At 48.4% G+C, this 27,860-nt stretch overlaps 1 protein-coding gene across 3 annotated transcripts; it reads left to right on the forward strand.

Annotated features, from left to right (window-relative positions):
- Positions 1–285: 285 nt before the first annotated feature.
- On the forward strand, positions 286–27,245 carry DAPK3 (death associated protein kinase 3). Of its 3 annotated transcripts, none has more exons than XM_080989043.1 (9): positions 286–346; positions 4,275–4,409; positions 11,118–11,478; positions 13,357–13,486; positions 14,074–14,122; positions 16,205–16,231; positions 17,030–17,182; positions 23,006–23,051; positions 25,342–27,245. In XM_080989043.1, exons 2-9 carry the CDS (start codon positions 4,348–4,350, stop codon positions 25,882–25,884), a joined length of 1,371 nt encoding a protein of 456 aa, XP_080845169.1. In that variant the 5' UTR covers positions 286–346; positions 4,275–4,347; the 3' UTR covers positions 25,885–27,245. The 3 variants fall into 3 exon arrangements, with proteins under 3 accessions (XP_080845169.1, XP_080845168.1, XP_080845170.1); XM_080989042.1 differs by lacking the exon at positions 286–346 and adding an exon at positions 2,432–2,641; XM_080989044.1 differs by lacking the exon at positions 286–346 and adding an exon at positions 2,694–2,754.
- The last annotated feature ends 615 nt before the right edge of the window (positions 27,246–27,860 follow it).

Here is a 27,860-nt window from a genome sequence, read left to right on the forward strand (position 1 = left end):
GGGACAAGGGGATTTCATTGCTTTGCCGCTCTATGCTTTGCCGCTCGCGATTTGTGGGTTTGGGCGGCGCGGGCAGGGGGGGTGTCGGAATGTCACCCCCCCTTCAGAATGGCACCTGGGGCAGCCCACCCCCTGCCCCCCATCGGTACGCCCCTCGCCAGAAACAGGATTCGAGCCCAAGATCCCTCTGCTCACCTGGGACTTCCTGCAACGGCTTCTTGAAGCCCCGTCCCTGGTCGTTTGGTCTGTGACAGACCATTCACACATTCAGGGATTCCTTCTTTCTTGCAGGGTATTACATCTGCACCGCTGTGGCTGCTGCTGAAGCCCCCGCCCCACAAATAAGGTAAGAGGAAGGGAGAATTTGCATGGAGCAGGGAGAATACCCTGCTCCAGACTTCCAGACCAACTCTCATACTTAAAACCAAGGTGTTCCTACAAGAGCCAGTATCAAAATAGCATGGAAGCAGTACAGAAATGGATAAGGCAGAGCTATAGCTGATAAGGAATGCAATGTCACCATCTGCAATGATCATGGAGCCCAAGAAAGTAAAATCTCTCACTGCCTCCATTTCTTCCCCTTCTATTTGCCAGGAGGTGATGGGCCCAGTGGCCATCATCTTCGTTTTTTGATGTTGAGCTTCAGACCATATTTTGTGCTCTCCTCTTTCACCCTCAATAAAAGGTTCTTCAATTCCTCCTCACTTTCTGCCATCAAGGTTGTGTCATCTGCATATCTGAGGTTGTTGATATTTCTTCCGGCGATCTTAATTCCGGCTAGGGATTCATCTAGCCCAGCCTTTCGCATGATGAATTCTGCATATAAGTTAAATAAGCAGGGAGGCAATATACAGCCTTGTCGTACTCCTTTCCCAATTTTTGAACACATCAGTTGTTCCATATCCAGTTCTAACTGCAGCTTCTTGTCCCACATAGAGATTTCTCAGGAGACAGATGAGGTGATCAGGCACTCCCATTTCTTTAAGAACTTGCCATAGTTTGCTGTGGTCCTCACAGTCAAAGGCTTTTGCATAGTCAATGAAGCAGAAGTAGACATCTTTCTGGAAGTCTCTAGCTTTCTCCATAATCCAGCGCATGTTTGCAATTTGGTCTCTGGTTCCTCTGCCCCTTCGAAATTATGTATGCATACAATATATATATTGCTGTAAATTGCTTGGATACCTTTGGGTCACAAGCGACTGGTAAATTTAATCAATGACTATGGTGCTGATAATGATCAGTCCACATGGGATTTTCGACAGAGCGGAACGAAGATGAGTGACAGAATCATAGAGTTGGAAGAGACCCCGTGGGGTCATCCAGCCCAACCCCCTGCAACGCAGGAATCTTTTGCCCACTGTGAGGCTGGAACCCACGACGCTGAGATTAAGACTCTCATGTTCTACTGATTCAGCTTGTTGTTGTTGTTTAGTCGTTTAGTCATGTCCGACTCTTCATGACCCCATGGACCAGAGCAAGCCAGGCACTCCTGTCTTCCACTGCCTCCCACAGTTTGGTCAAACTCATGCTGGTAGCTTTGAGAACGCTGTCCCACCATCTCAGCCTCTGTCGTCCCCTTCTCCTTGTGCCCTCCATCTTTCCCAGCATCAGGGTCTTTTCCAGGGAGTCTTCTCTTCTCATGAGGTGGCCAAAGTATTGGAGCCTCAGCTTCAGGATCTGTCCTTCCAGTGAGCACTCAGGGCTGATTTCCTTCAGAATGGAGAGGTCTGATCTTCTTGCAGTCCATGGGACTCTCAAGAGTCTCCTCCAGCACCAGAATTCAAAAGCATCCATTCTTTCGCGATCTGCCTTCTTTACGGTCCAGCTCTCACTTCCATACATCACTACTGGGAAAATCATACCTTTAACTATACGGACCTTTGTCGGCAAGGTGATGTCTCTACTTTTTAAGATGCTGTCTAGGTTTGTCATTGCTTTTCTCCCAAGAAGCAAGTGTCTTTTAGAATCATAGAATCATAGAATCATAGAGTTGGAGGAGACCACAAGGGCCATCGAGTCCAACCCCCTGCCAAGCAGGAAACACCATCAGAGCACTCCTGACATATGGTTGTCAAGCCTCTGCTTAAAGACCTCCAAAGAAATAGAATCATATTAATTAATTTCGTGAGTGCTGTCACCATCTGCAGTGATCATGCAGCCCAAGAAAGTAAAATCTCTCCCTGCCTCCATTTCTTCCCCTTCTATTTGCCAGGAGGTGATGGGACCAGTGGCCATGTTCAGCCTATCCTCCCCCAAAGTGGGCTGTGTGGCGTTGCTTTATCCATTAGATTCACATCCTGCATTTCTCAGGAGGCAGATGAGGTGATCAGGCACTCCCATTTCTTTAAGAACTTGCATGCAGCAAAAAAAGCCAAATCTGCAAGGAGTTTGCTGCTGCTGCGCCGCCCCTGAAAGGCTTGCTCGGCTGCCTTGCCGGCTGAATGAATGACGTCACCGCCTGCCCGGGGATGCGGGGGAGGCGCCGGAGCCCGGGACTGTGACGTCACCTCCGCGCTTTAGCCAATGGGGAGAGCCGCTGCGGCCAGTGTTGGAATGCGGGCGGACGCGGCGCCTTGTCTCTCGCTGTCTCTCTCGGGGACGCGCCTTCCTCCCCTCCCGGGCGCGCTCTCGCCCAACTAAGGTGGGCGATGGGGTGTGGGGGGGGTTGGGGGGGAGGCTGCGCTCTTTTGCAGGAGGATATTTTGCTTTTTGATGCTATTAAATGGGGGTTTGGAAGTGGAAATCGCGAAAGAGGTGCTTTTGTTTGGGGGGCCCCCTAGATTTAGCGAAAAGGGGGCGGGGGGCAGATATGTGGGGCTCTGAGACGCGAGGGGTTTGAGGCTGGGGGGATAGAGGGGTTGTTCGTGGGAAAAGGCTTTGTTAGGGAGGCAGGGAAGGGGGAGGGGAAGGAGGGGGGGAGTTTCCAGAAATATAGGGTTGGGGTTCCCCCCCCCACCTTAGGGGTGGGTGGGGAGGAAATGTGGGGCTGGACTAGATGACCCTGGCGGGTCCCTTCCAGCTCTGCACTTCTGTGGTTCTAAGAAACGGCTGCCGGGAGGGTGGTGGTGGTTTGAGCCAGGAGGGAAGGGGTTAAGTTGTGTGGGTGCTTTTGACGTTAAGTCGTGGGGGCACTTGATGGGAGGGAAGGGGTTACGTTTTGAGGTTGGGCTGCTTTTGATGGGAGGGGAGGGGTTAAGTCGTGGGGGGTGCTGCTTTTGATGTTGTGGGGCTGCTTTTGATGGGAGGGAAGGGGTTAAGTCGTGATGCTTTTGATGGGAGGGAAGGGGTTAAGTCTTGATGCTTTTGATGGGAGGGAAGGGGTTAAGTCTTGATGCTTTTGATGGGAGGGAAGGGGTTAAGTTGTGGGGCTGCTTTTGATATGGGGTTAAGTCGCAGGGCCGCCACTTTTGGAAAGATAGGGTGCAGAGGGGTCTGTGGGTCTGGGAGGCAACTGCTGTGTGTGTGAATGGAGCTGGGATTCTTTTGGGGGGTGGAGGAAGGTTGGCGGGTGGAGGCTGCAGTTAATGGCTGGGATCTCTAGGGATGGGGGAGCAGCAGGCGAGAAAGGAGTCTCCGAAGGAAGCTGCCTTGAGTTCCTGTCACGGAAAAAGGCAGGGAATAATAATAATAATAAAAATAAAAATAATAATAATAATGTGTGGTTTTACAGTGGTTGTTCCTTTAATAATAATAATAATAATAATTTATTATTTATACCCCGCCCATCTGACTGGGTTTCCCCGGCCACTTTGGGCGGCTTCCAACCAAATATTAAAAACAAGACAGCGCCAGACATTAAAAACTTCCCTGGGCGGCTTTGAGCAGAATATTAAAATACAACGATTCAACAAATATTAAAAGCTTCCCTAAAGAGGGCTGCCTTCAGTTGTCTTTTAAAAGTAAAATAGTTGTTTATTTCCTTGACATCTGATGGGAGGGCGTTCCACAGGGAGGGTGCCACAACCGAGAAGGCCCTCTGCCTGGTTCCCTGTAACCTCACTTCTCGCAGGGAGGGAATCGCCAGAAGGCCCTTGGCGCTGGACCTCAGTGTCCGGGCTGAACGATGGGGGTGGAGACGCTCCTTCAGGTCTACTGGGCCATTTAGGGCTCTCAAGGTCAGCACCCACACTTTGAATTGTGCTCGGAAACGTCCTGGGAGCCGATGAAGATCTTTCAGGACCGGTGTTATGTGGTCTCGGCGGTCACTCCCAGTCACTTTCCTTTCCTCCGTTGCAGGAACATTTGACTGATCTTGATCCTTCCTCTTCCTTTAGCATTGATCCAGCGCCAGGCAGTCTGGAAATTTGGTGACGGCTGCTTTTCCCGGGGGGCAGGGCAGAGGAAGCCATGTCTACCTTCCGCCAAGAAAATGTGGAGGACTACTACGAGATGGAGGAAGAACTGGGCAGGTGAGCTGGCCGAGTACTTCGTTGTGCATCTGCTTGCATGTTTTGTCTGTGTTTGTGAGAGAGAAATAATAATAATAATAATAATGTGTCAGCTGCGTCCCATTGCTGACAGAGGGGGAGAGCATGGAGAGACAGGAGGAGGTAATTAGGCAGGAATGTGGAACGAGGGAGGAGCAGCCTAGTTAATAATAATAATATAATAATAATTTATTATTTATACCCCACCCATCTGGCTGGGTTTCCCCAGCCACTCTGGGCGGCTTCCAGCAAAACACTAAAATACAATAACCTATTAAACATTAACAGCTTCCCTAAACAGGGCTGCCTTCAGATGTCTTCTAAAAGTTTGGTAGTTATTTTTCTATCTGAGATCTGGTGGGAGGGCGTTCCACAGGGCGGGCGCCACTACCAAGAAGGCCCTCTGCCTGGTTCCCTGTAACCTGGCTTCTCGCAGCGAGGGAACCGCCAGAAGGCCCTCGGAGCTGGACCTCAGTGTCAACAACTACCAGCAATAAAAAGGCAAGAAATCTCCAAGAATATGTGTGTTCCCCAATGGTGAATTTATAGGAAACAAGGTGTGATCGTTGGTGTGTGCGCTGGTGTAAGTTATTTTAAAGTTATTGCTGATCAATTTGTGATGATATCGCAAAACTCCCATGGACAATTCCAACTTCTCCCTTGGAAACCTCAGCGAAGCGACGTTGATAAACAGCCTGCAGCTTTTGTTGGTTCAGGTTAGTTCAAAGTGCCTTTTTGCAAAGAGCTCGGGGACGCCATAATAGAATGGACTGGCTTGTAAAAGAGTATTGGGAAATAATTTGTAATGAATTGAAAAAAAATAATGTTTAAAAGTACTTTTTCAAAAAAACAACACCAGAGTCCTTTTCGTTGGGGATAATTCAGAAGGAAATTCCCAGGTGTCAAAAAAGGTTATTTATGTATGCTACTACTGCGGCCCGTGTTTTGTTAGCCCCCAAATGGAAAACGAGCGAGGTCCCAACCAAAGAAGAATTGCAACTTAAAGCTGTTGGAATATGCACAGCTTGCAGACTTAATATATAGAACATGGGTAGGCAAACTAAGTCCCGGGGGCCGGATGCGGCCCAATCGCCATCTCAATCCAGCCCGTGGACAGTCCAGGAATCAGCATGTTTTGACATGAGTAGAATATGTGCTTTTATTCAAAATGCAACTCTGGGTTATTTGTGGGGCACAGAAATTCGTTCATTTCTTTAATATAGTATGGCCCCCCACAAGGTCTGAGGTACAGTGGACCGGCCCCCGGCTGAAAAAGTTTGCTGACCCCTTATATAGAACAAGAAAACAAGAAGAATGTACGTTTAGAGAAGATTGGAAAATGTTTGAATATATGGGGGGAAATTGTGTATATTTGAAAACGTTGGCACCGCTAACATAAATTAAAAAGTGTAAATCAGTTTTGATGGACACAATAATGGAATACGGAATGGCATAGCTTTTGTAAAATATGCAGGGATTTATGTTCTGCAAAGTGAACCATGGAAAGAGAAGAAGGGATAGTTGTTGATATCTTAAAGGTAAAGGTAAAGGGACCCCTGACCAGTAGATCCAATTGTGGCCGACTCTGGGGTTGCGGCGCTCATCTCGCTTTATTGGCCGAGGGAGCCGGCGTACAGCTTCCGGGTCATGTGGCCAGCAGGACTAAGCCGCTTCTGGCGAACCAGAGCAGCGCACGGAAACGCCGTTTACCTTCCTGCCAGAGTGGTACCTATTTATCTACTTGCACTTTGACTTGCTTTCGAACTTCTAGGTTGGCAGGAGCAGGGACCGAGCAATGGGAGCTCACCCCGTCATTGCGGGGATTCAAACCGCCGACCTTCTGATCGGCAAGCCCTAGGCTCTGTGGTTTAACCCACAGCACCACCCGCGTCCCGTTGATATCTTAAGGGTCTTTAAATGAATATTCTAAAAGGTAAAACATAAAAGATAATAAAAATTGTGGAGAATAGAGGAAACCTTCAGCACCCAAGGGACTGGCAGCCTAGGAGACTGTTGCCATGCTGGGGCTTAAAACGTCAGACCCTGGTTCGATTTTTCGGCTATTTGTGTTTGCACCCTGTGCGCTTGCCTCACACAAGCGGGTTCTGACTTCACACTAGAATTTCAGATCGCCCTGGAGCATCGCTTGCGGCGTTTCTGCATTCTTGACTAGTGCGTCAGCTGCACAAATTATTTCAGGGACATTTCCTGTCTTGAGTAATTCTAGTCTGGCCAGCAGATTTGAGGCAGTCCCTCCCCCCCCCCCCCCCGCCCCCAGCCTGGGAAAAGGAAGTGAGGGTGTCGAAAGGATCTCGCCCATATCCCGAACTCAGAATCCACGGGTGTCGCCACTTTGGTTTCAGGGGGTGATGCGAGATCCTTGCCCAACATTGCGGCCTCACCCTGATCTGACGCAGGATTCGGCCCCAGACCTTTGCCACACCGTCACCTCTTTGGTAGCCGTAGGGCAGCCTCATTATATGCTTGTTTTTGTGGACGTAAATCCCGCCAGGGTGAATATAAAAATCAATGTTTTTTTTTAAAAAAAAATGGTTTTTTTTAAATTTAAATTGGATTTTTAAAAATTTAAATTGGATTTCTTTTATTTAAATTGATTTTCTTAAAAAAATAAATTGGATTTTTAAAATAAAATGGTTTCGGAGGAAAAATCTATCTAAAGGTGGTTTTCTATTTAAGTTACATTATAGTCCATCAGGAAATAAGGATTTGTTTTTCATGTGTGCTAAAACTCAGTCTAAGTTTTTTTTTTAAAAAATTGTTTAACCGCATCAGTTAACAAACATGGATACATATGCTATAACGTTATTGTTTTAGTTAAAATAAATTGTTTAAATTGTTATGATTATTTTTCTCCTTCCGATAAAGCACAGCAGAAAAGTTGCCCAAATATAAACAGTTAACTTATTAAACCTCACAATCATTTCATAGTTATTGGTCTACATATTTTTGATAGTATTACCAATTTTTATCTCTAAGTATTACCAAATCAGTCTTTTTTTTATATAACTGTTAAAAAAAAAAAACCTAACTAAGAAGACAAGGACTTTAAAAAGGAACGGGAAAATTTTATAATTTAAATAGGAGACCATTGTAAGCAAATCAAAACTTTAGCTGGACTATAAGAATCACTTGTAAAGTAACGAAGGTTATGGACCATTTGGACTAATCAAAATAGCGGAGAACGTATTGATATGTAGTCTTAATTATTGTAATAAGGACCCATGTTAGGGGATGTTGGGGAAAGTCACGAGAATCTCACAAAACGATAATACAAATTTTCTGGCTGCAAATTTCTATTGACAAGAATTTTTTTAAAAATCCCCCAAGAAATAAAAAATGCTTATAAAAAAATCCCCCAAAATCTTAAATTTTATTTGAGATATGTTCCCCAAAAAAGGCTCAACAATTTCGTCGTCGTCGTCGTCCCCAAAAAATAACCCCGCAACTTTGTCCAGATTTTCACTTTGGGGAATATGGCAGCCCTATTTAAGATCCCAATTAAATCAACACCCTCCCCTTTTTTTTTTGGACATGATGGTGAACTGTGAACTGAGAAACCAAAGCCAGTCCACTTATTTTTCCTTTTTTTTTAAAGAAAACCTTGTGTGCTAAATCTGTTTGTTCTCTCCCCCCGCCCACCCCCGCCAGCCTCATTGCTGTCCGTCCGGATGAATTTTTGCTGATGGCCAGCAGAAATAAAACAGGTCAAGTCGCTTTTGTTCTGCTTCCTTGTCCTTTTCTTTTTGCAACGGCAACCGTATATGGAAAGCTAGCTTGGTGTGTGATCTCACCTTTGAAAAATGTAAATAGCTGCATTTCGATGTCCCATGCCTGCGGCTTTATTAAAACAGAGCGCAAAGAGGTTTTTCTTCTTCCGTAGGCCTTTCCTTCTATGGAAAGACTCAGGAATTTGTGAAACAATATGCGTGTGACGGACATTTTCTCCTCTTTTAGCAACTAGTGTAGATGTCTCCCAGCTTCTTCACGCTCACAAAAACCAGGAAGTGCTTCTTTGCTGGGGCAGACGGGAGCGTCAGGAATGTGCCTTGTGCTAACTGGGTCCGCTTTGGAGCACGGGAAATGCACAAATATCCCCTTTCTGCAAAATATCTCCTTCAGTTTCATGGTCCTGGTCCTCCTGCCTGGCTTCATAGAACCGTTTTGTGGAATAATAATAATAATAATAATAATAATAATTTCTTTATACCCTGCCCATCTGGATGGGCTTCCCCAGCCGCTCTGGGCGGCTTCCCAAAAAATATTAAAATACTGTAATACATCAAACATTAAAAGCTTCCCTAAACAGGGCTGCCTTCAGATGTCTTCTGAAAGTCTGGTAGTTGTTGTTCTCTTAGACATCTGGTGGGAGGGCGTTCCACAGGGCGGGCGCCACCACCGAGAAGGCCCTCTGCCTGGTTCCCTGTAACTTGGCTTCTCGCAGCCAGGGAACCGCCAGAAGGCACTCGGCGCTGGACCTCAGTGTCCGGGCTGAACGATGGGGTGGGAGACGCTCCTTCAGGTACACTGGACCAAGGCCGTTTAGGGCTTTCAAGGTCAGCACCAACACTTTGAATTGTGCTCGGAAACATACTGGGAGCCAATGTAGGTCTTTCAAGACCGGTGTTATATGGTCTCGGCGGCCGCTCCCAGTCACCAGTCTAGCTGCTGCATTCTGGATTAGTTACAGTTTCTGGGTCACCTTCAAAGGTAGCCCCACGTAGAGTGCATTGCAGTAGTCTAAGCGGGAGATAACCAGAGGATGCACCACTCTGGCGAGACAGTCCGCGGGCAGGTGGGGTCTCATCCCTCTTACCAGATGGAGCTGGTAGACAGCCGCCCTGGACACAGAATTGACCTGCTCCTCCATGAACAGCTGTGAGTCCAGAATGACTCCCAGGCTGCGCACCTGGTCCTTCGGGGGCACAGTTACCCCATTCAGGACCAGGGAATCCTCCACACCTGCCCCAGGTGTTGCTGAACTACAACTCCTGTCTTGCCTTGCCATTGGCCACGCTACCTGGAACGGATGGGGCTTGCAATTCAGCAGCAGCTGGAAAGCCCAAAGTTCCTGCTTCAGTTTTTATTTATACTTTTCAAGTTTATACATTTCGTTAGTTTTACAATCAATCTCACATTTCGAAGTTTGACTTCCTTCCCCCTCTTTCTGCGGTTCCTTAAATTTATTTTTTATTATCTTCTGCATATCCAAATTCATTTAATTATCTACTTTAAATATATACTCTTCTGAAGCTGCAGGTTGTTATAAAAATCCTGCCAATGTTTTTATCTGTTTGCAATTTATCTGTAAATATTCAATAAACCATTTCCATTCTTTTATTAAAAGTTTGTTATCTTATCTTGCTTTCTCATTCTTTCGGTAAGTTTCGCCATTTCTGCATATTCCATAAGATTTTGTATACATTATTCCTTTGTTGGGGCTTCTTCTTCTTTCTACTTTTGGGCAAGTAGCATTCTTGCTGCTGTAGTAGCACACATAAATAAATTTCCATACAATTTAGGTAATTTTGTCCCTACAAGTCCCAAAAGAAAAGTTTTTGTGTTTTGTTTTTTTACAAAGGTTATTTTGAACATCCTTTTCAATTCACTGTATATCATTTCCCAGTAAGCCTTAACCTTACTACAAGACCACCACATATGATTAAAAAGAACCTTCTTTCTCTTTACATTTCCAACACTTGTTTGATTTAGATTTATACATTTTTGCCAGTTGACTTGGTGTTAGATCCCAACGATATATCATTTTCATATAATTTTCTCTTAAACTGTAACATGCTGTAATTTTTATATCCGTATTCCACAATTGTTGCCACGCTTCTGTGTCTATATTATGACCAATATATTGCCCAGTGAGGCTGGATTTGTTTGGGAGTGAAGCTCCCCGGTTCAGAGTAGGAAACATTTAGGACGCGGGTGGCGCTGTGGGTTAAACCACAGAGCCTAGGACTTGCTGATCAGAAGGTCGGCGGTTCGAATCCCCGCAATGACAGGGTGAGCTCCCGTTGCTCGGTCCCTGCTCCTGCCAACCTAGCAGTTCAAAAGCACGTCAAAGTGCAAGTAGATAAATAGGTACCACTCCAGCGGGAAGGTAAACGGCGTTTCCCTGCGCTGCTCTGGTTCGCCAGAAGCGGCTTAGTCCTGCTGGCCACATGACCTGGAAGCTGAACGCCGGCTCCCTTGGCCAATAAAGTGAGATGAGCACCGCAACCCCAGAGTCGGTCACGACTGGACCTAATGGTCAGGGGTCCCTTTACCTTTACTTTACACAGAGGAATGATGTGCAGTGTCTGAAATAGGAGTCTCAGAAAAAGGGGAAGGAAGTCAAGATTTGAAATGTCAAAAGGACTGTAAAATTAGTGAAATGTATAAACCTGAACAGCATAAGCAAAATTTAAAATAAAAATAAAATACAGTGGATGCTCGGGTTGCGATCGTGATCCATGCGGGATCCCGCGTGGGTTGCCATTTGGCGCTTCTGCGCATACGCAAAGTGCGATTTGGCGCTTCTGCACATGCGCGACCGCCGAAACCCGGACGTAACCCGTACTTCCGGGTTTCGGCGTCCGCAACCCGAAAAACGCAACCTGAAGCGTCTGTAACCCGAGGTATGACTGCAAGTGAACGTTTTCCGTCCCTCTCTCTCCCTCTCAGCGGCCAGTTTGCGATCGTGCGCAAGTGCCGCGAGAAGAAGAGCGGCCTGGAATACGCGGCCAAGTTCATCAAGAAGCGCCGCCTGTCCTCCAGCCGCCGCGGGGTGAGCCGCGAGGAGATTGAGCGGGAGGTCGACATCCTGCGCGAGATCCAGCACCCCAACATCATCACGCTCCACGACATCTTCGAGAACAAGACGGATGTGGTGTTGATCCTGGAGCTGGTCTCTGGCGGGGAACTCTTCGATTTCCTGGCCGAAAAGGAGTCGCTGACCGAGGAGGAGGCCACACAGTTCCTCAAGCAGATTTTGGACGGCGTCCACTACCTCCACTCCAAACGCATTGCCCACTTTGACCTCAAGGTGAGATTCTGCTCACACAATATAATAACAATAATAATAATAATATTTTTTATTTATACCCCGCCCTCCCCGGCCAGAGCTGGGCTCAGGGCGACTAACACCAATAAAATCACAGTAAAAACATAATAGGGGGGAAGGGGGGGGGGAGGAAAAGGGGGGAAAAAAACCCAATTTAAAATACAGGTGAAAATGCATTTAAAATGCAGCCTCATTTTAAAGTAGCTGATAAATTAAGACCATAAGGGGAGAGGAACATAAGGGTCAGACCGAGTCCAAACCAAAGGCCAGGCGGAACAGCTCTGTCTTGCAGGCCCTGCGGAAAGATGTCAAGTCCTGCAGGGCCCTAGTCTGTTGTGACAGAGCGTTCCACCAAATCGGGGCCAGTACTGAAAAGGCCATGGCCCTAGTTGAGACCAATCTAACCTCCTTGAGGCTCAGGACCTCCAAAGTGGTGTTATTTGTGGATCTTAAGGTCCTCCACGGGGCATACCAGGAGAGGTGGTCCCATAGGTATGTGGGTCCTAGGCCGCAGGCTGGTGACTGGGAGTGGCCACCAGGAGCATATAACACTGGTCCTGAAGAATTTATGTTGACTCCCAGTACGTTTCCGAGCGCAATTCAAAGTTTTGGTGATGATCTTTAAGGCCGGAAACAGCCTTGCCTCTGAATACCTGAAGGAGCGTTACTGAGGTCCAGCTCCAAGGGCTTTCTGGCAGTTCCTTCACTGAGAGAAGTGAGGTTGCAGGGAACCAGGCAGAGGGTCTTCTCAGTAGTGGCACCCTCCCATCAGATGCCAATTAACCATACAGAGGTACCTCGGGTTACATATGCTTCAGGTTACATACGCTTCAGGTTACATACGCTTCAGGTTACACCCAGAAATAGTACCTCAGGTTAAGAACTTTGCTTCAGGATGAGAACAGAAATTGCGTGGTGGCGGCAGTGGGAGGCCCCATTAGCTAAAGTGGTGCTTCAGGTTAAGAACAGTTTCAGGTTAAGAACGGACCTCCGGAACGAATTAAGTACTTAACTCGAGGTACCACTGTACAACCTTTAGAAGAAATCTGAAGGCAGTCCTATATTGGGTTGTTCTTAACATTTCGTACCAGCTCCACCTGGTACGTAGGCTGAGACCCTACCTGCCCGCGGACTGTCTTGCCAGAGTGGTCCATGCTCTAGTTATTTCCCGCTTGGACTACTGCAATGCGCTCTACGTGGGGCTACCTTTGAAGGTGACCTGGAAACTGCAATTAATCCAGAATGCGGCAGCTAGACTGGGGGACTGGGACTGGCCGCTGAGACCACATAACACCGGTCCTGAAAGATCTTCATTGGCTCCCAGAACGTTTCCGAGCACAATTCAAAGTGTTGGTGCTGACCTTGAAAGCCCTAAATGGCCTCATCCCAGTATACCTTAAGGAGCATCTCCACCCCCATCGTCTAGCTCCGAGGGCCTTCTGGCGGTTCCCTCACTGTGAGAAGCAAAGCTACAGGGAACCAGGCAGAGGGCCTTCTTGGTAGTGGCACCCGCCCTGTGGAGCGCCCTCCCATCAGATTTCAAGGAGATAAACCTGACATTCAGAAGACATCAGGGAAGTTTTTAATGTGTGACATTTTAGTGTATTTTTGGTCTTTGTTGGAAGCCACCCAGAGTGGCTGGGGAAACCCAGCCAGATGGGCGGGGTACAAATAATAAATTATTATGATTATTATTATTTGATGTTTCGTTTTTTAATATTCTGTTGGAAGCTGCCCAGAGTGGCAGGGGGCAAACTCGGTCAGATGAGCAGCTTGTGAATAATAAAAACAACATTACCCTGATCCTCTGGGGGCAGGGACACGGTTCTCAGGTGTTCTCTCAACGTTTCCCCCTCCCAGCCTGAAAACATCATGCTCCTTGATAAGAACGTCCCAAGCCCTCGCATCAAGCTGATCGACTTTGGCATTGCCCACAAGATTGAAGCAGGGAACGAGTTCAAAAACATCTTTGGCACTCCCGAGTTTGTAGGTATGTGTGTTAGACCAGGATGTTGGGGGAGTGCAACGGAATGGGGTGGTTGATGGTTGAGGGGCGAGCAAGCAGGAGAAACCCTCAGCCTGGAAAGGAGGGGATGGTCTAAACCACCGAGCCTCTTGGGCTTGCTGATCAGAAAGTCGGCAGTTCGAATCCCCGCGACGGAGTGAGCTCCCATTGCTCAGTCCCTGCTCCTGCCCACCTAGCAGTTCGAAAGCATGCCAGCGCAAGTAGATAAATAGGTACCACTCTGGTGGGAAGGTAAACGGCATTTCCGTGCGCTCTGGTTTCCGTCACGGTGTCCCGTTGCGCCAGAAGCGGTTTAGTCCTGCTGGCCACATGACCTGGAAAGCTGTCTGTGGACGAATGCTGGCTCCCTCAGCCTGAAAGCGAGATGAGCGTCACAACCCCAGAGTCGCCTTGGACTGGACTGAACCATCCAGGAGTCCTTTACCTTAACCTTTACCTATCTCCATGTATCCGGAGCCACAAAGTATTTGAGAGGCAGGTGCACAGATCCTGGTTGGTTATGGTTCTCTGTCCCAGAAATGCTTATTTTTTTCTCATCCCTCTCTCCAAAGCTCCAGAAATAGTCAACTACGAACCTTTGGGCCTGGAGGCTGATATGTGGTGAGTAAAATAAGCTTGGCTTAGATTTCATGTGGAATTTAATGTTTATTATTATTATTATTATTATTATTATTATTATTATTTAATGCACAGTAGCTTCGCTGTGACGGGACGCGGGTGGGGCTGTGGGTTAAACCACAAAGCCTAGGACTTGCCGATCAGAAGGTCGGCGGTTCGAATCTCCGCGATGGGGTGAGCTCCCATTGCTCGGTCCCTGCTCCTGCCAACCTAGCAGTTCGAAAGCACGTCAAAGCGCAAGTAGATAAATAGGTACCGCTCTGGCAGGAAGGTAAACGGCGTTTCCATGCGCTGCTCTGGTTCGCCAGAAGCGGCTTAGTCATGCTGGCCACATGACCCGGAAGCTGTACGCCAGCTCCCTCGGCCAATAAAGCGAGATGAGCACCACAACCCCAGAGTCGGCCACGACTGGACCTAATGGTCAGGGGTCCCTTTACCTTTGCTGTGGGAATCTCCTTCGCTGGAGGTTTTTCAACGGAGGCTGGGTGGCCATCTGTCAGGAACTTTTCAGATTAAATTAACCTTGGGGGCCTTCCAGCTCCACAGTTTCCATGGATTTTTATTTGTTTATGAACCGCTTCCCAAGGTCTGTAGCACCCTGGGCCTGGGAAGAGAACTTCAGGAAAGCTCCTGGGCAGAGCCCGATTCCTGCCTCTGATCCCAGATGCTCTCTAGCTTTTGGAGCACCTCTGGTGGGGAAAATGCTCTGTGTGTTTTCTCTCCCTTTCATCACAGGAGTCAGCAGCTCTGTTTTTGCTTTATCCACACTGTCCCTTACCCAATTCCTCTCCTTCCTGTTTTTTAACCCCTCTCCCTCGCTAGACGACCCTAAACCTTCTGAAATCTTCCTCTCTCCCCTCCTCGTGGTCCTTTGCTGATGCAGCCCAAGTTCCTTTCCTAGGTCTCCTCTTCTCTAATCTGTCATGGCTTATTTGTTTGTTTGTTTGTTTGTTTGTTTGTTTGTTTGTTTGTGTTGGTGCTGACCTTTAAAGCCCTAAACGGCCTCGGCCCAGGAAACCTGAAGGAGCGTCTCCACGCCCATCATTCAGCCCGGACACTGAGGTCCAGCGCCAAGGGCCTTCTGGCGGTTCCCTCACTGCGAGAAGCGAGGTTACAGGGAACCAGGCAGAGGGCCTTATCGGTGGTGGCGCCTGCCCTGTGGAATGCCCTCCCATCAGATGTCGAGGAAATAAGCAACTATCTGACTTTTAGAAGACATCTGAAGGCAGCCCTGTTTAGAAAAGTTTTTAATGTTTGATGGTGTTTTTAATATTCTGTTGGGAGCTGCTCAGAGTGGCTGGGGAAACCCGGCCAGATGGGCTGGGTAATAATAATAATACAGTGGTACCTCGGGTTACATATGCTTCAGGTTACATACACTTCAGGTTACAGACTCCGCTAACCCATAAATAGTACCTCGGGTTCAGAACTTTGCTTCAGGATGAGAACAGAAATCGTGCAGCAGCAGCAGCAGGAGGCCCCATTAGCTAAAGTGGTGCTTCAGGTTAAGAACAGCTTCAGGTTAAGAATTGACCTCCAGAACGAATTAAGTACTTAACCCGAGGTACCACTGTAGTAATAATAATAATAATAATAATAATAATAAATTTTATTTATACTCTGCCCTCCACAGCCAAGACTGGGCTGATTAAAATACAACTTTAAAACAAGATTAAAATACAACATTAAAATGCAGCCGCATTTCAGTAGAAACTCAAATCAAAAACTTCCCCTTTGCCCCAATCTCACTTCTCTTGCTTCTCCCGGCTGGGACCCAAAGATGCTTTCAGGTGCTGACCTTTTCTGCTGCCAGATTCGGTCTTTATTGCTAATTTCTGACTCCTTGTCCTCAGCCGTGTGTCAGCGCGGCTGTTGAGTCAACTGGGGAACACCAGGCATTGTTGGGCTTCAATGCCCGTCATCCCTAATATTGTCTAGGGCTGAGTCCAGCAGCATTTTTTGGGGGGGATTGCAGATCTCCCACCCCATGTTTCTGTGTCTTTTGGGACATTTCGATGCTAGTACGTTGATCTTCTCCTTTTCCTTTCCCTTCCTTCGTTCCAGGAGCATCGGCGTCATCACCTATATCCTGTGAGTATTTCAAAACAAAACACCTTGCGCAAAGTCGAGCCCTGTGCTCAGAGAACGAGCATAGCTCCGTCGGTAGAGCGCGGGGCTCTTAACCTCAGGGTTTTGGGTTCGAGACCCACGTGAGGCAAAAGATTCCTGCATTGCAGGGGGCCCTAAACGGCCTTGGCCCAGTATACCTGAAGGGGCGTCTCAGTATACCTGAAGGAGTGGTTTCTAGCTGTACAGGTATAAAAGAATATGGAAAAATTGGTTGTTAATATGTAAAAATTTAAAGTTATAATATATCAAGATTAAAGATTAGGATTAAAAAGAAGGGAAAGGAATTGTTGGATTAACAAATTGAATTGGAATACAAAAGAGGGAGGTATGAGGAGGTCCGGGAAACAAGTAAATGTAAAAGAAGTAATGAAAAGATGGAATTGTTTTTAACTGTTTTTTCTTTTTTTTTCTTTTTCCTTTTTATTGTTAATTTTTTTATTAATGTGATTTTTCTTCTTTTGAAACTTTAATAAATATTATTTAAAAAAGAAAAAAAAGAAGGAGCGTCTCTCATCCTCTTTTTACAATTTTACCCCAAAGTTGTTGAGTTGGTTTTTTTTTTTAGGATTGAAGTTTTGCTGAGATTTTTTAAGGATTTTACCCCAGGACATATACTGCCATGGGGATTGGATTAAATGGACTGGATTAGGCCCCTGAAACAGGCTTTGGACCTGCCTGATTTAAATTGTTTGGTTAGTAGTTACAAAACGCCTAAATAAAGCCGTTTCTTCTTCCTTTTTTATCCTTTCACCCTCGCAGCTTAAGCGGCGCCTCTCCGTTCCTGGGCGAAACGAAGCAAGAAACTTTGACCAACATTTCTGCTGTCAATTATGACTTCGACGAGGAGTACTTTAGCAACACCAGCGAACTGGCGAAGGACTTCATTCGGCGGCTGCTCGTCAAGGATCCGAAGTACGAAACGCGGGTGATGGGTTATGGGTGTCTGTTTTGGGACTACAGTTCCCATCATCCCTGACCTGTTAGCTAGGGATGATGGGAGTTGTAGTCCCCAAACAGCTGGAGGACCACATTTGGCCATCGCTGCATGTAGCCTACCCTCAACCCCCTCAAAGTTCATGGCAGCGGTGAGATTTGAATGCGGAACCTCGTGATTCATAGCTCGGTCTCTCTCAGTGCGACGCTAATGCGCTCGGCGCAAGCTTTGGCATAATAATAATAATTTATTATTATGCCCATCTTTCTGGGTCCCCCCAGCCAAGCTGCGCGGCTTCCAACAAAACACTAAAATACAAGAACCTATTAAACATTAAAAGCTTCCCTAAACAGGGCTGCCTTTAGATGTCTTCTAAAAGTTTGGTAGTTATTTTTCTCTTTGACATCTGCTGGGAGGGCGTTCCACAGGGTGGGTGCCACCACCGAGAAGGCCCTCTGCCTGGTTCCCTGTAACCTTACGTCTCGCAATGAGGGAACCGCCAGAAGGCCCTTGGCACTGGAGCTAAGTGTCTGGGCAGAACGATGGAGGTGGAGATGCTCCTTCAGGTATACAGGACCGAGGCCGTTTAGGGCTTTCAAGGTCAGCACCAACACTTTGAATTGTGCTCGGAAACGTACTGGGAGCCAGTGTAGATCTCTTTGCCAGGCTGCACAGATCTCTTTGCCAGGCCAGATGTTCCTAAACGACAACAGTGAGAGAAAAGGGTATTTTCCCAAGGCACATATATATTTTCCTGTTGACTTACATTTGTTCAAGGCCTCCGACGTCCCTCCTTGCCTCTCCAGAAGCCTCGGAAAAAGTAGAATAAATTAGGCAGCGTGAGACACCTGTGCGCAGAACCTGTTTAGTTTGTTCTTGCTCATGCGTTGGCGCCTCGTGCAGCTTCTAAAAGCATAGAACAGGGATAGTGGACTTTCGCAGCCTCGCGTTCGCCTCTTCCCCTACCCGGCTGGTCAACATTGACAGGTGGGCAAAGCCACCGCCTGCCAGTCACCTGACGTCATAGAATCATAGAATCATAGAGTTGGAAGAGACCACAAGGGCCATCGAGTCCAACCCCCTGCCAAGCAGGAAACACCATCAGAGCACTCCTGACGTATGGTTGTCAAGCCTCTGCTTAAAGACCTCCAAAGAAGGAGACTCCACCACACTCCTTGGCAGCAAATTCCACTGTCGAACAGCTCTTACTGTCAGGAAGTTCTTCCTAATGTTTAGGTGGAATCTTCTTTCTTGTAGTTTGGATCCATTGCTCCGTGTCCGCTTCTCTGGAGCAGCAGAAAACAACCTTTCTCCCTCCTCTATGTGACATCCTTTTATATATTTGAACATGGCTATCATATCACCCCTTAGCCTCCTCTTCTCCAGGCTAAACATGCCCAGCTCTCTTAGCCGTTCCTCATAAGGCATCGTTTCCAGGCCTTTGACCATTTTGGTTGCCCTCCTCTGGACACGTTCCAGTTTGTCAGTGTCCTTCTTGAACTGTGGTGCCCAGAACTGGACACAGTACTCCAGGTGAGGTCTGACCAGAGCAGAATACAGTGGCACTATTACTTCCCTTGATCTAGATGCTATACTCCTATTGATGCAGCCCAGAATTGCATTGGCTTTTTTAGCTGCCGCATCACACTGTTGGCTCATGTCAAGTTTGTGGTCAACCAAGACTCCTAGATCCTTTTCACATGTACTGCTCTCAAGCCAGGTGTCCCCCATCTTGTATTTGTGCCTCTCATTTTTTTTGCCCAAGTGCAATACTTTACATTTCTCCCTGTTAAAGGTGACTGACAGGTGGGCGGACAAAGCTGACACGTCCTTGGGGGAGGGCTGCTTTGCCAGTGGGAACGTGCTGAGAAAGCAGGACTTTCTAGCGGGACTGACTTTTAAACCCATCAGCAGAGGGACCCCAATCCTGTTCCCTGCAGCGGTCTGCTTCTCCAGCGCAGCCCCTGCAGCGGATTGAGAAGTGAATGCGGTTTTGGGGAAATAGCTTCATGGGCCAAACTGGACAACCTGTCAGGTCAAAGTTGTCTCAGGAGGTTCCCATCCATGCTCTATAAAGTCACAGAATCGTGAGTTCGCGCCCCACATTGATGACTTTGGTGACCCCCTTCCGACTCAGCAAATCTAAGATTCTATGAATCATTGCAAAGGAAGTCGTTTCTTGTGTGACCTGCTAGAAGCACCTGTTATAAGAATTTTAAGATCTCCAATATAGTAAGTTTTCCAGATTTTTTTCAAAGAATCTGGGGACACCTTTTTTTTTTTTGGAAAAAAGAAAAAGAAGTTATTTTTAAAAAGTGTTTTTTTTTTAAAAAAGAAGTAATATCTTCTATGTTCTCCTCTGTCGCGCGGCCTTCCTCTGGACCCTGGCTTGGTCTCTTGGAGCGCTAGCTGCCATGGAGTAGGCTTGGGTTGGGCCTGGGCTTGGCCACATGTCCTTGCCCTCCTGGTGCTCTCCTACCTCTCCGCAGCGGCGCGGCAAGGTTGGGGCTCCCTCTTTTTTCTCCTTCTTCTTTCTCTCTCTTCCTTCTCCTTCTCCTCTCCTCCTTGTCTCTGCGTCGGCTCTGGGGTTTTCCTGGTCCCAGAGCGCCACTGGGCAGTCGGCCGGGTGGCAAGGCACTCTCGCTCCCGGCTCGATTTGGGTCGTGGGCGCGTGTGTCAGTGGTTCCCCCAGTTGACGCGCTGGGTGTTCCCAGTTCCCCAGCGGCAGCGGCAGTCTCAGCAGCCCGGAGCCAGCCTGGTAGCGCAGTTGGCTCTGGCTGGCTTCAAGAGCTGCTCGCTGCCGTGGCGCCATTTTGCCTCGCCGGAAGTCCCCATCTGATGTGTCTTGTGCCGTTGAACCAATCACGCAACATTCATTCTCTACTAATGAGTCTACAACACTTAAAATATAAATCCGGGGACATTAAATGAAATCCGGGGACGGATTTTGTCCGGGGACAGATTTGTAAATCCGGGGACTGTCCCCGGGAAACGGGGGCATCTGGTAACCATACAATATAGAATAAATATTCATAAATGCACACATATCTAAATATATAAACCATGCGTCTGAAATAGTACGGGAGAGCAATCCTGAAGCCACTTTGACTCTCCCAGTGACCTCAAATATTCCTCTGCGGTAAGGGAGGAAAATGGGAAAAGCCTCCCCATTGTCTTTTGCTTATAAATCCTGTCTTAAGGGTATATTTGTGTATGAAAAAGTTGAGCCTGTGATCTGGACTCAGGAACTAAAGTATTTAACCATCACAAAAGAATGGCCAGGCCACCCAGGCAATGTAATCAGTGACCATTATCAGGTATCCTGGCAGGCAGGATTTCTGCTGTAGACCTCCTCCTTCTGTGATGTATGTATGATGTTTTGGGGGGTGGTCTTGGGCTACAGGGTGGCCAATTTCAAAAGTCTATATAGGGGCTTGTGCACCATTGTTCGGAGTTCAGCCTCCCTCCTGCATGTAGTGGGTGGGGACCCTGTTGCAATAGTTCCTTGAATAAAGATCAGGCTTACTAGCCGCTTTGCTTCTCAGTATACTCTGGTTTGCCTCTGTCATTTTCTCCTGCTGATGGGGAACCCACTTAAGGACTCTACAGTGGTACCTCGGGTTAAGTACTTAATTCGTTCCGGATGTCCGTTCTTATCCTGAAACTGTTCTTAACCTGAAGCACCACTTTAGCTAATGGGGCCTCCTGCTGCCGCCGCACGATTTCTGTTCTCATCCTGAAGCAAAGTTCTTAACCCGAGGTACTATTTCTGGGTTAGCGGAGTCTGTAACCTGAAGCGTATGTAACCTGAGGTACCACTGTATATGGGCTCTGGAATACCCCATAAGGGAAAGGGAGCAGTATTTTCTTATAAAATTATTAAGCATCACTCTCTTGAATGGACAACACGCTCCATTCGAACACCAAGAGGAAATGAGCAAGGTGAGTTTCTACAGGGCTTGTATTGGACAGAATCCCGGCGCGTCGTGTCCCTGGCGTGTTGTCCATTTGAGAGGGAGATACTTAATCATCACCCATATCTGGGGGGCTGTCACAGAGAAGGTGGAGCAAGCTGGCCTCCAACTTGGTAGGACCCAAATCGACGGATTCAAGTGACGAAAGATAAAAATAATATAATGAAATTTATTTATACCCCACCCTCCCCAGCCAAGACTGGGCTCAGGGCGGCTAACAACCAATAATAAAAACAAGTTGATTGAAATACAACTTAAAAAACAAGATTAAAATACAACATTAAAATGTTAAAATGCAGCCTCATCACAGGAGGCGAAAGGAAAAAAAGGGGGGGGGGATTAAATTTATTCTAAGCCAAAGGCCAGGCAGAACAACTCTGTCTTACAGGCCCTGCGGAAAGAAATCAGCTCCCACAGGGCCCTGGTCTCATGAGGCAGAGCGTTCCACCAGACCGGGGCCAGTGTTGAAAAGGCCCTGCCTCTGGTTGAGGCTAATCTAACTTCCTTAGCGCCCGGAACCTCTAGGGTGTTGCTATATATGGACCTTAAGATCCTCTGTGGGGCATACCAGGAGAGGCGGTCCTGTAGGTATGTGGGTCCTAGGCCGTGAAGGGCTTTAAAGGTCAAAAGCAGCACCTTGAACCTGACCCTGTACTCCACCGGGAGCCAGTGCAGCTTGAAAAGCACTGGGTGAATATGCTCCCATGGCAGAGACCCCGTGAGGAGCCTCGCTGCAGCATTCTGCACCCGCTGGAGTTTCTGGGACAGCTTCAAGGGCAGCCCCACATAGAGCGAATTACAGTAGTCAAGCCTGGAGATGACCGTCGCATGGATCACTGTGGCCAGGTCGGGGCGGGAAAGGTAAGGGACCAACTGCTTGATGCGGCGAAGGTGGAAAAATGTTGCCTTGGCTGTTGCTGTAACCTGTGCCTCCGTGGAAAGGATGAGATTCTGACTAAACAGTAGGAAGAACTTTTCTTATGGCAAGAGCTGTTCGAGAGTGGAACGGACTTCCGTGGAAGGTGCTGGGCTCTCCTTTGAAGCAGAAGTTGCGTGGCCATCTGCCAGGGATTCTTCCGCTATGATTCCCGCATTGCAAGGGGGTTAGAATAACAGAACTGCTTACCGTATTTTTCGCTCTATAACACACACCCGACCATAACACGCACGTAGTTTTTAGAGGAGGAAAATCCGTAGGCATGCCACCCGTAGGCATTCCCTCCATAACACGCACAGACATTTCCCCTTACTTTCTAGGAGGAAAAAAGTGAGTGTTATGGTGCAAAAAATACGGTAGTTGCAAAAGCCAGGTGACCCTCAGGCCCAACTCCACAGCGCTAATGGTTTCCCCAACAGAACTGCATTTTATTTTATTATATTTTTAAAATATAAATATTAAATTTCATTGAACATAATTATAACAAAAGACAAGCATACAAATACATACATACATATTTTTTCAGATAAGTACACACATATAAAAAAATGAGAAAAGGAAGAAAGGGAAAAGAAAAATTGCAAAAAGAAGAAAAATTGGAAGAATTCCCTCCAAATTCACTCGATGGAAGCGTTGGAAGTCAAACAATGACGTTTTATTGTTGAGATATTTGTGGAGTGAATTCGGAACTGGATTTTAACCTGTATTTAAAATGGTATCCCCTCCCCCTTATGTTTTTACTGTAATTTTACTGTTTGCCGCCCTGAGCCCGCCTCTGGCCGGGGAGGGCGGAGTATAAATAAAATTTAATAAAAGTTATTATTATTATTATTATTATTATTATTATTATTATTATTATTAACTGACCTCTGCTCCTCGTTCTGTTTCAGGAAGCGGATGACAATCGACCAGAGCCTGGAGCATCCATGGATTAAGGTAAAAACCGAGATGTTTCAGAATGCTGCCTTGCGTTTCCTAGGCTATATTTTCCACCCGCTCTTGAACCAGGTGGGCTTCCAGATTTGTAAGATCGGTAGCAAAGCCTTACGATCTAAGCCACTAAGCAGAGGAAGAAGGGGATGTTGAGGAGGGCAGTTTGGGGAGAAGATGGGAGCCGGCAAGTTCAGGAGACGGTGATTCAGCTCCCTGCCTCCTTGGGAAACAAAATCGCCCAGTAAGCAGCCTTCACTGCTAGATGGCGCTGCTGGGGAAGGATGGTGAAAGGGGCTGGAGCACACGGGTTGGCGGTGGTGGCAGAAGAAGGGCACATTCCTCTTGACAAGCTCATCCTGACTGTGACCTGCAGGTTCAAAATGGATTCTAGAATCCTCCTCACTCACTTTGTCTTTTGTTTTGAAGTGGGGGCTGCAAGGTGACTGGAGGAGAGGTCCTGGAGGGGTCTGCGATGCTTCCCCTCCCCTCCCCTTTTGTTAGGTTACGAAAAGATACGATAAGGCCCTCTTGCCTGGTTCCCTGTAACCTCACTTCTCGCAGGGAGGGAACCGCCAGAAGGCCCTCGGCGCTGGACCTCAGCGTCTGGGCAGAACGATGGGGGTGGAGATGCTCCTTCAGGTATACTGAAGTTGCTTCTCTTTCCCGCCCGTCAGAAACGTCTTTGGAGCCAATGTAGGTCTTTCAGGAGTGGTGTTATATGGTCTCAGCGGCCACTCCCAGTCTCCAGTCTAGCTGCCGCATTCTGGATTAGTTGTAGTTTCTTGGTCACCTTCAAAGGTAGCCCCACATAGAGTGCATGGCAGTAGTCCAAGCAAGAGATAACCAGGGAGATAACCACTCCGGCGAGACAGTCCACGGGCAGGGAGGGTCTCATCCTGCGTACCAGATGGAGCTGGTATACAGCTGCCCTGGACACAGAATTAACCTGTGCCTCCATGGACAGCTGTGAGTCCAAAATGACTCCCAGGCTGCGCACCTGGTCCTTCAGGGGCACAGCTACCCCATTCAGGACCAGGGAGTCCTCCACACCTGCCCACCCCCTGTCCCCCTAAAACAGTCCTTCTGTCTCATCAGGATTCAACCTCAATCCATTAGCCGCCATCCATCCTCCAACCGCCTCCAGACACTCACACAAGACATTCACTGCCTTCACTGGTTCCGATTTAAAACAGAGGTAGTGCTGGGTATCGTCCGCATACTGATGAACCCCCAGCCCAAACCCCAAGTAAATAGATGTGTAAAGATTTAAAAGAAAGAAACTTTTGGTCTCAGATGAAAAGGATGGGTAGTGTTGCCGAGTGGGGAGAGACTCTGTGGGTCCCCTAGACCAGGGGTCAGCAAACTTACTGTGCCTTGGGCCGGTGTCTCCACGCCGGAGGAGCGCGTGCCCATATGTGTGCACACACCCTATTTCCGGCGCACTTCCAGGTCGGAGGAGCACCGGAAATAGCTTGTGCGCATGTGCACGGGCCTCCTCTGACCCAGAGGTGCACAGGAACTAAGGCTTGCGCATGCGCAAATAACGCTTGTGCATGCGCACAATTTACCGTATTTTTCGCTCTATAGGACGCATCCGACCATAGGACACACCTTGTTTTAGAGGGGGAGAACGAGAAAAAAAATCTCCCCCTCTCTGCGCAGCGCCCCTTCAGTGAAGCGGCAGGAGAAACGGAACCCCTTCCATTTCTCCTCCCGCTTAGCTGAAGGGGCGCTGCGCCTTAGCTGAAGGGCACCTACCCTTCAGCGAAAGGAACCCGAAGCCTCCGGAGCGCAGCGGGAGCTCCGGCTGCATTCCGGAGGCTTCAGGCGGCTATCTTTGAAGCCTGGAGGTGCGCACCGACCCCTATCGCTCTCCAGGCTTCAGTGAAGGCAACCCGAAGCCTCCGGAGCGCAGCAGGAGCGCTCCCGCTGCGCTTCGGAGGCTTTGCGTTGCTATTGCTGAAGCCAAGGAGCCTGCATTCGCTCCATAAGACATACACACATTTCCCCTTATTTTTTGGAGGGGAAAAATGTGCGTCTTATAGAGCGAAAAATACAGTATTTCCGGTGCTCCTCCAACCCGAAAGTGGGCAGCTGCGCAGCGCTGGTAAGAGCGGGTGGCGGGGGTCGCCACGGGCCGAATAAACGAGTCCCTTGGGCCTTATCCGGCCCGTGAGCCTTAGTTTGGGGACCCCTGCTCTAGACTGACCCCCTGGAATGGGGGTGGCGGGCGGGAAAGAGAAGCAACTGCCCAAGCCTCTTTTCTGAGAGTCTCCCCGCTGACCCTTTGCAGGTGATCAAGCGCCGGAACGTCCGCAACGAGGACAACAGCAAGAAGCCGGAGCGCCGCCGCCTCAAGACGACCCGCCTGAAGGAGTACACCATCAAGTCCCATTCCAGCATGCCGCCCAACAACACCTACGTCAACTTTGAGCGCTTCTCCAAGGTCATGGAGGAGGTGGCGGCGGCCGAGGAGGGCCTTCGCGAGCTTCAGCGGAGCAAGAAGTCCTTCCGCGAGGACATCGAAGCCCTGCGCTCCATCTACGAGGAGAAGGAGCTGTGGTACAAGGAGGAGAACGAGGCTGTGGGCCAGGACCTGCGGCAGATCCGACAGGAGATGCAGAAGACGGAGGCCCTCAAGCGCCAGGCGCAGGAGGAAGCCCGGAGCGCCTCGCTGGCGGCCAACGGGCTGAAACGGCGCTACCGGAAGCTGGAGAACCGCTACGAGGCCCTGGCCAAGCAGCTGGCGTCCGAGATGAAGTTCGTGCAAGAGCTGGTGCGCTCCATCGAGCTGGAGAAGCTGCGGGGCGGGGAAGGGGACTGCGGCATCCGCTAGCGCCCTCCCGTCCTAGGGCGGGGTGAGGAGACGGGAGCAGATCTGTCTCGGCCGTGGGTTCAAGGGCTGCGCCCCCTCGCCCAGCCTCCTGGCCCAGCGTCCCAACAACTCTTTCACCTATGGCTCCTTATTTAATCACCGGTGTGGCGTGCTTCCTGGACTACGTATCCCATGATGCAGCGCTCCTGCCGGGACCCAGCATGGCGGGCGACATCCCTGCATGCTCGGGACTTGTAGCCTGAAGGTGGAACTTTGTGCTTGTTAAAAATATCCCGTCTTGCCCAGGGGCTTTCCGTTCTGCCCTTTTTCGGCCTGAGGATCCGCCGGCCTCCTTGAGGGTTTGAAGAGAGCGGGACGTCGGCGTTCTCTTCCCCTGAATGAAGTTCCGACGGCAAACTTTGAAGCCCAAAAGTCTTGTTTCCGTTTGCTTGCTGGGCTTCAGAGTGCGGAGAGACTGCTGCCCAGATTATGGGAGATTACGGTGCCCAGATTATGGGAGATTATGGTGCAGATGTGATGTGTGAGAGAAGGCTTTGGCCTCGCTAAATCAGCCATTCCAGGGCAGACCTGTGGGTCTTTCCTGCTAGGGGCCTCGTGGCAGGTTTTCTGGGACCAAGGCTGCATTTACAAACCACATGGCTTGTGTTCCGGATATCGGAGGGAGCTTCACTTCACAAATATCAGGTTGTCTCTGGGTTGCGGGCAGCGAAAAGTAGGTTATGAGAACTTCCTTCCCTAAAGGCCAGTGTTTGTAGTAACAAACATCTGCCTAGGTAGGACATCCAAACATTTTAAATCTTTTCCCAGGATCTGCCTCTTTTATCCTTTATTCTTTTGAAGTAGCCTCATGGTACATTTTCTTTCCTATTATTATTCTTTGTATCAAGAAGCCGTTTTTGCTTTTTTAATAATAATAATAATAATCGCAGGATTCTTGGTTTGGGTTCATGTTTAGGAGGAGGTGATTAGGGTAACAACAGTTGCAGCTTATCTTACCAGCCGAAGCTCTGGGAATTTCAGATATTAACTGTGAATCGAGGGGTGGTGGTGGTCATTGTTAAGAAATCACATGCTTAGGACTGATGTAGCTATGTGCAGGAATATGTCCAGGTGTCTTTTGTATTGAACATTTACGATGATCTGTGTTCGGCATGTTGCTGGGGCTGTCACACATAAGTCCTGCTTTCAGCGCTGTTTCATAACTGAAAAAGTCCAGGGGCTTCACCCCAGCTGGGGGCACATTCTGTAACCTCCTGCTGAAACCCTGTAATGTTTCGTTCTGCAGATTTTGTGCTTTAGCAAGCATGTGGTGCAGCTTTGGGGAAGCGTCGCAGAGTCACCAATAAAGCAGAATCAATCCACCTTGGCGCACTGTTATTTTGTCTGGAACCCTCTGCAGAATGCAACTGCTGCAAAATGCGCATTGGAGGGGGGACGGCTTAGTACTGACAGAGTCCATCTGCCTTATTTTGCAGCCCTGCAGCCTCAAAAGTGTGGCTGAGGTTATCTGCTAACATTCCTCTCTTCAGAATTACCTTGCACAAGAAAAGGCCTCTGTGGCTTTTCCTGAGACCCCACATTACTGTCCAAAGCGGGTAGAGAGAGGGATGGGGAGAGACTTGTTATAAGAATTTTAAGGTCTTATATATAATAGGCTAGTGATGTTATGGAAGTGAGAGCTGGAACATAAAGAAGGCTGATCGCCGAAGAATTGATTCTTTTGACCCCCTGGACCAGAGCATGCCAGGCACTCCTGTCTTCCACTGCCTCCCGCAGTTTGGTCAAACTCATGTTCGTAGCTTCGAGAACACTTTCCCATCATCTCGCCCTCTGTCGTCCCCTTCTCCTTGTGCCCTCCATCTTTCGCAGCATCAGGGTCTTTTCCAGGGAGTCTTCTCTTCTCCTGAGGTGGCCAAAGTCTTGGAGCCTCAGCTTCAGGATCTGTCCTTCCAGTGAGCACTCAGGGCTGATTTCCT

The sequence above is a fragment of the Podarcis pityusensis genome (genome assembly GCF_964106645.2).
Source record: "Podarcis pityusensis genome assembly, chromosome: 18".
Taxonomy (NCBI): domain Eukaryota; kingdom Metazoa; phylum Chordata; class Lepidosauria; order Squamata; family Lacertidae; genus Podarcis; species Podarcis pityusensis.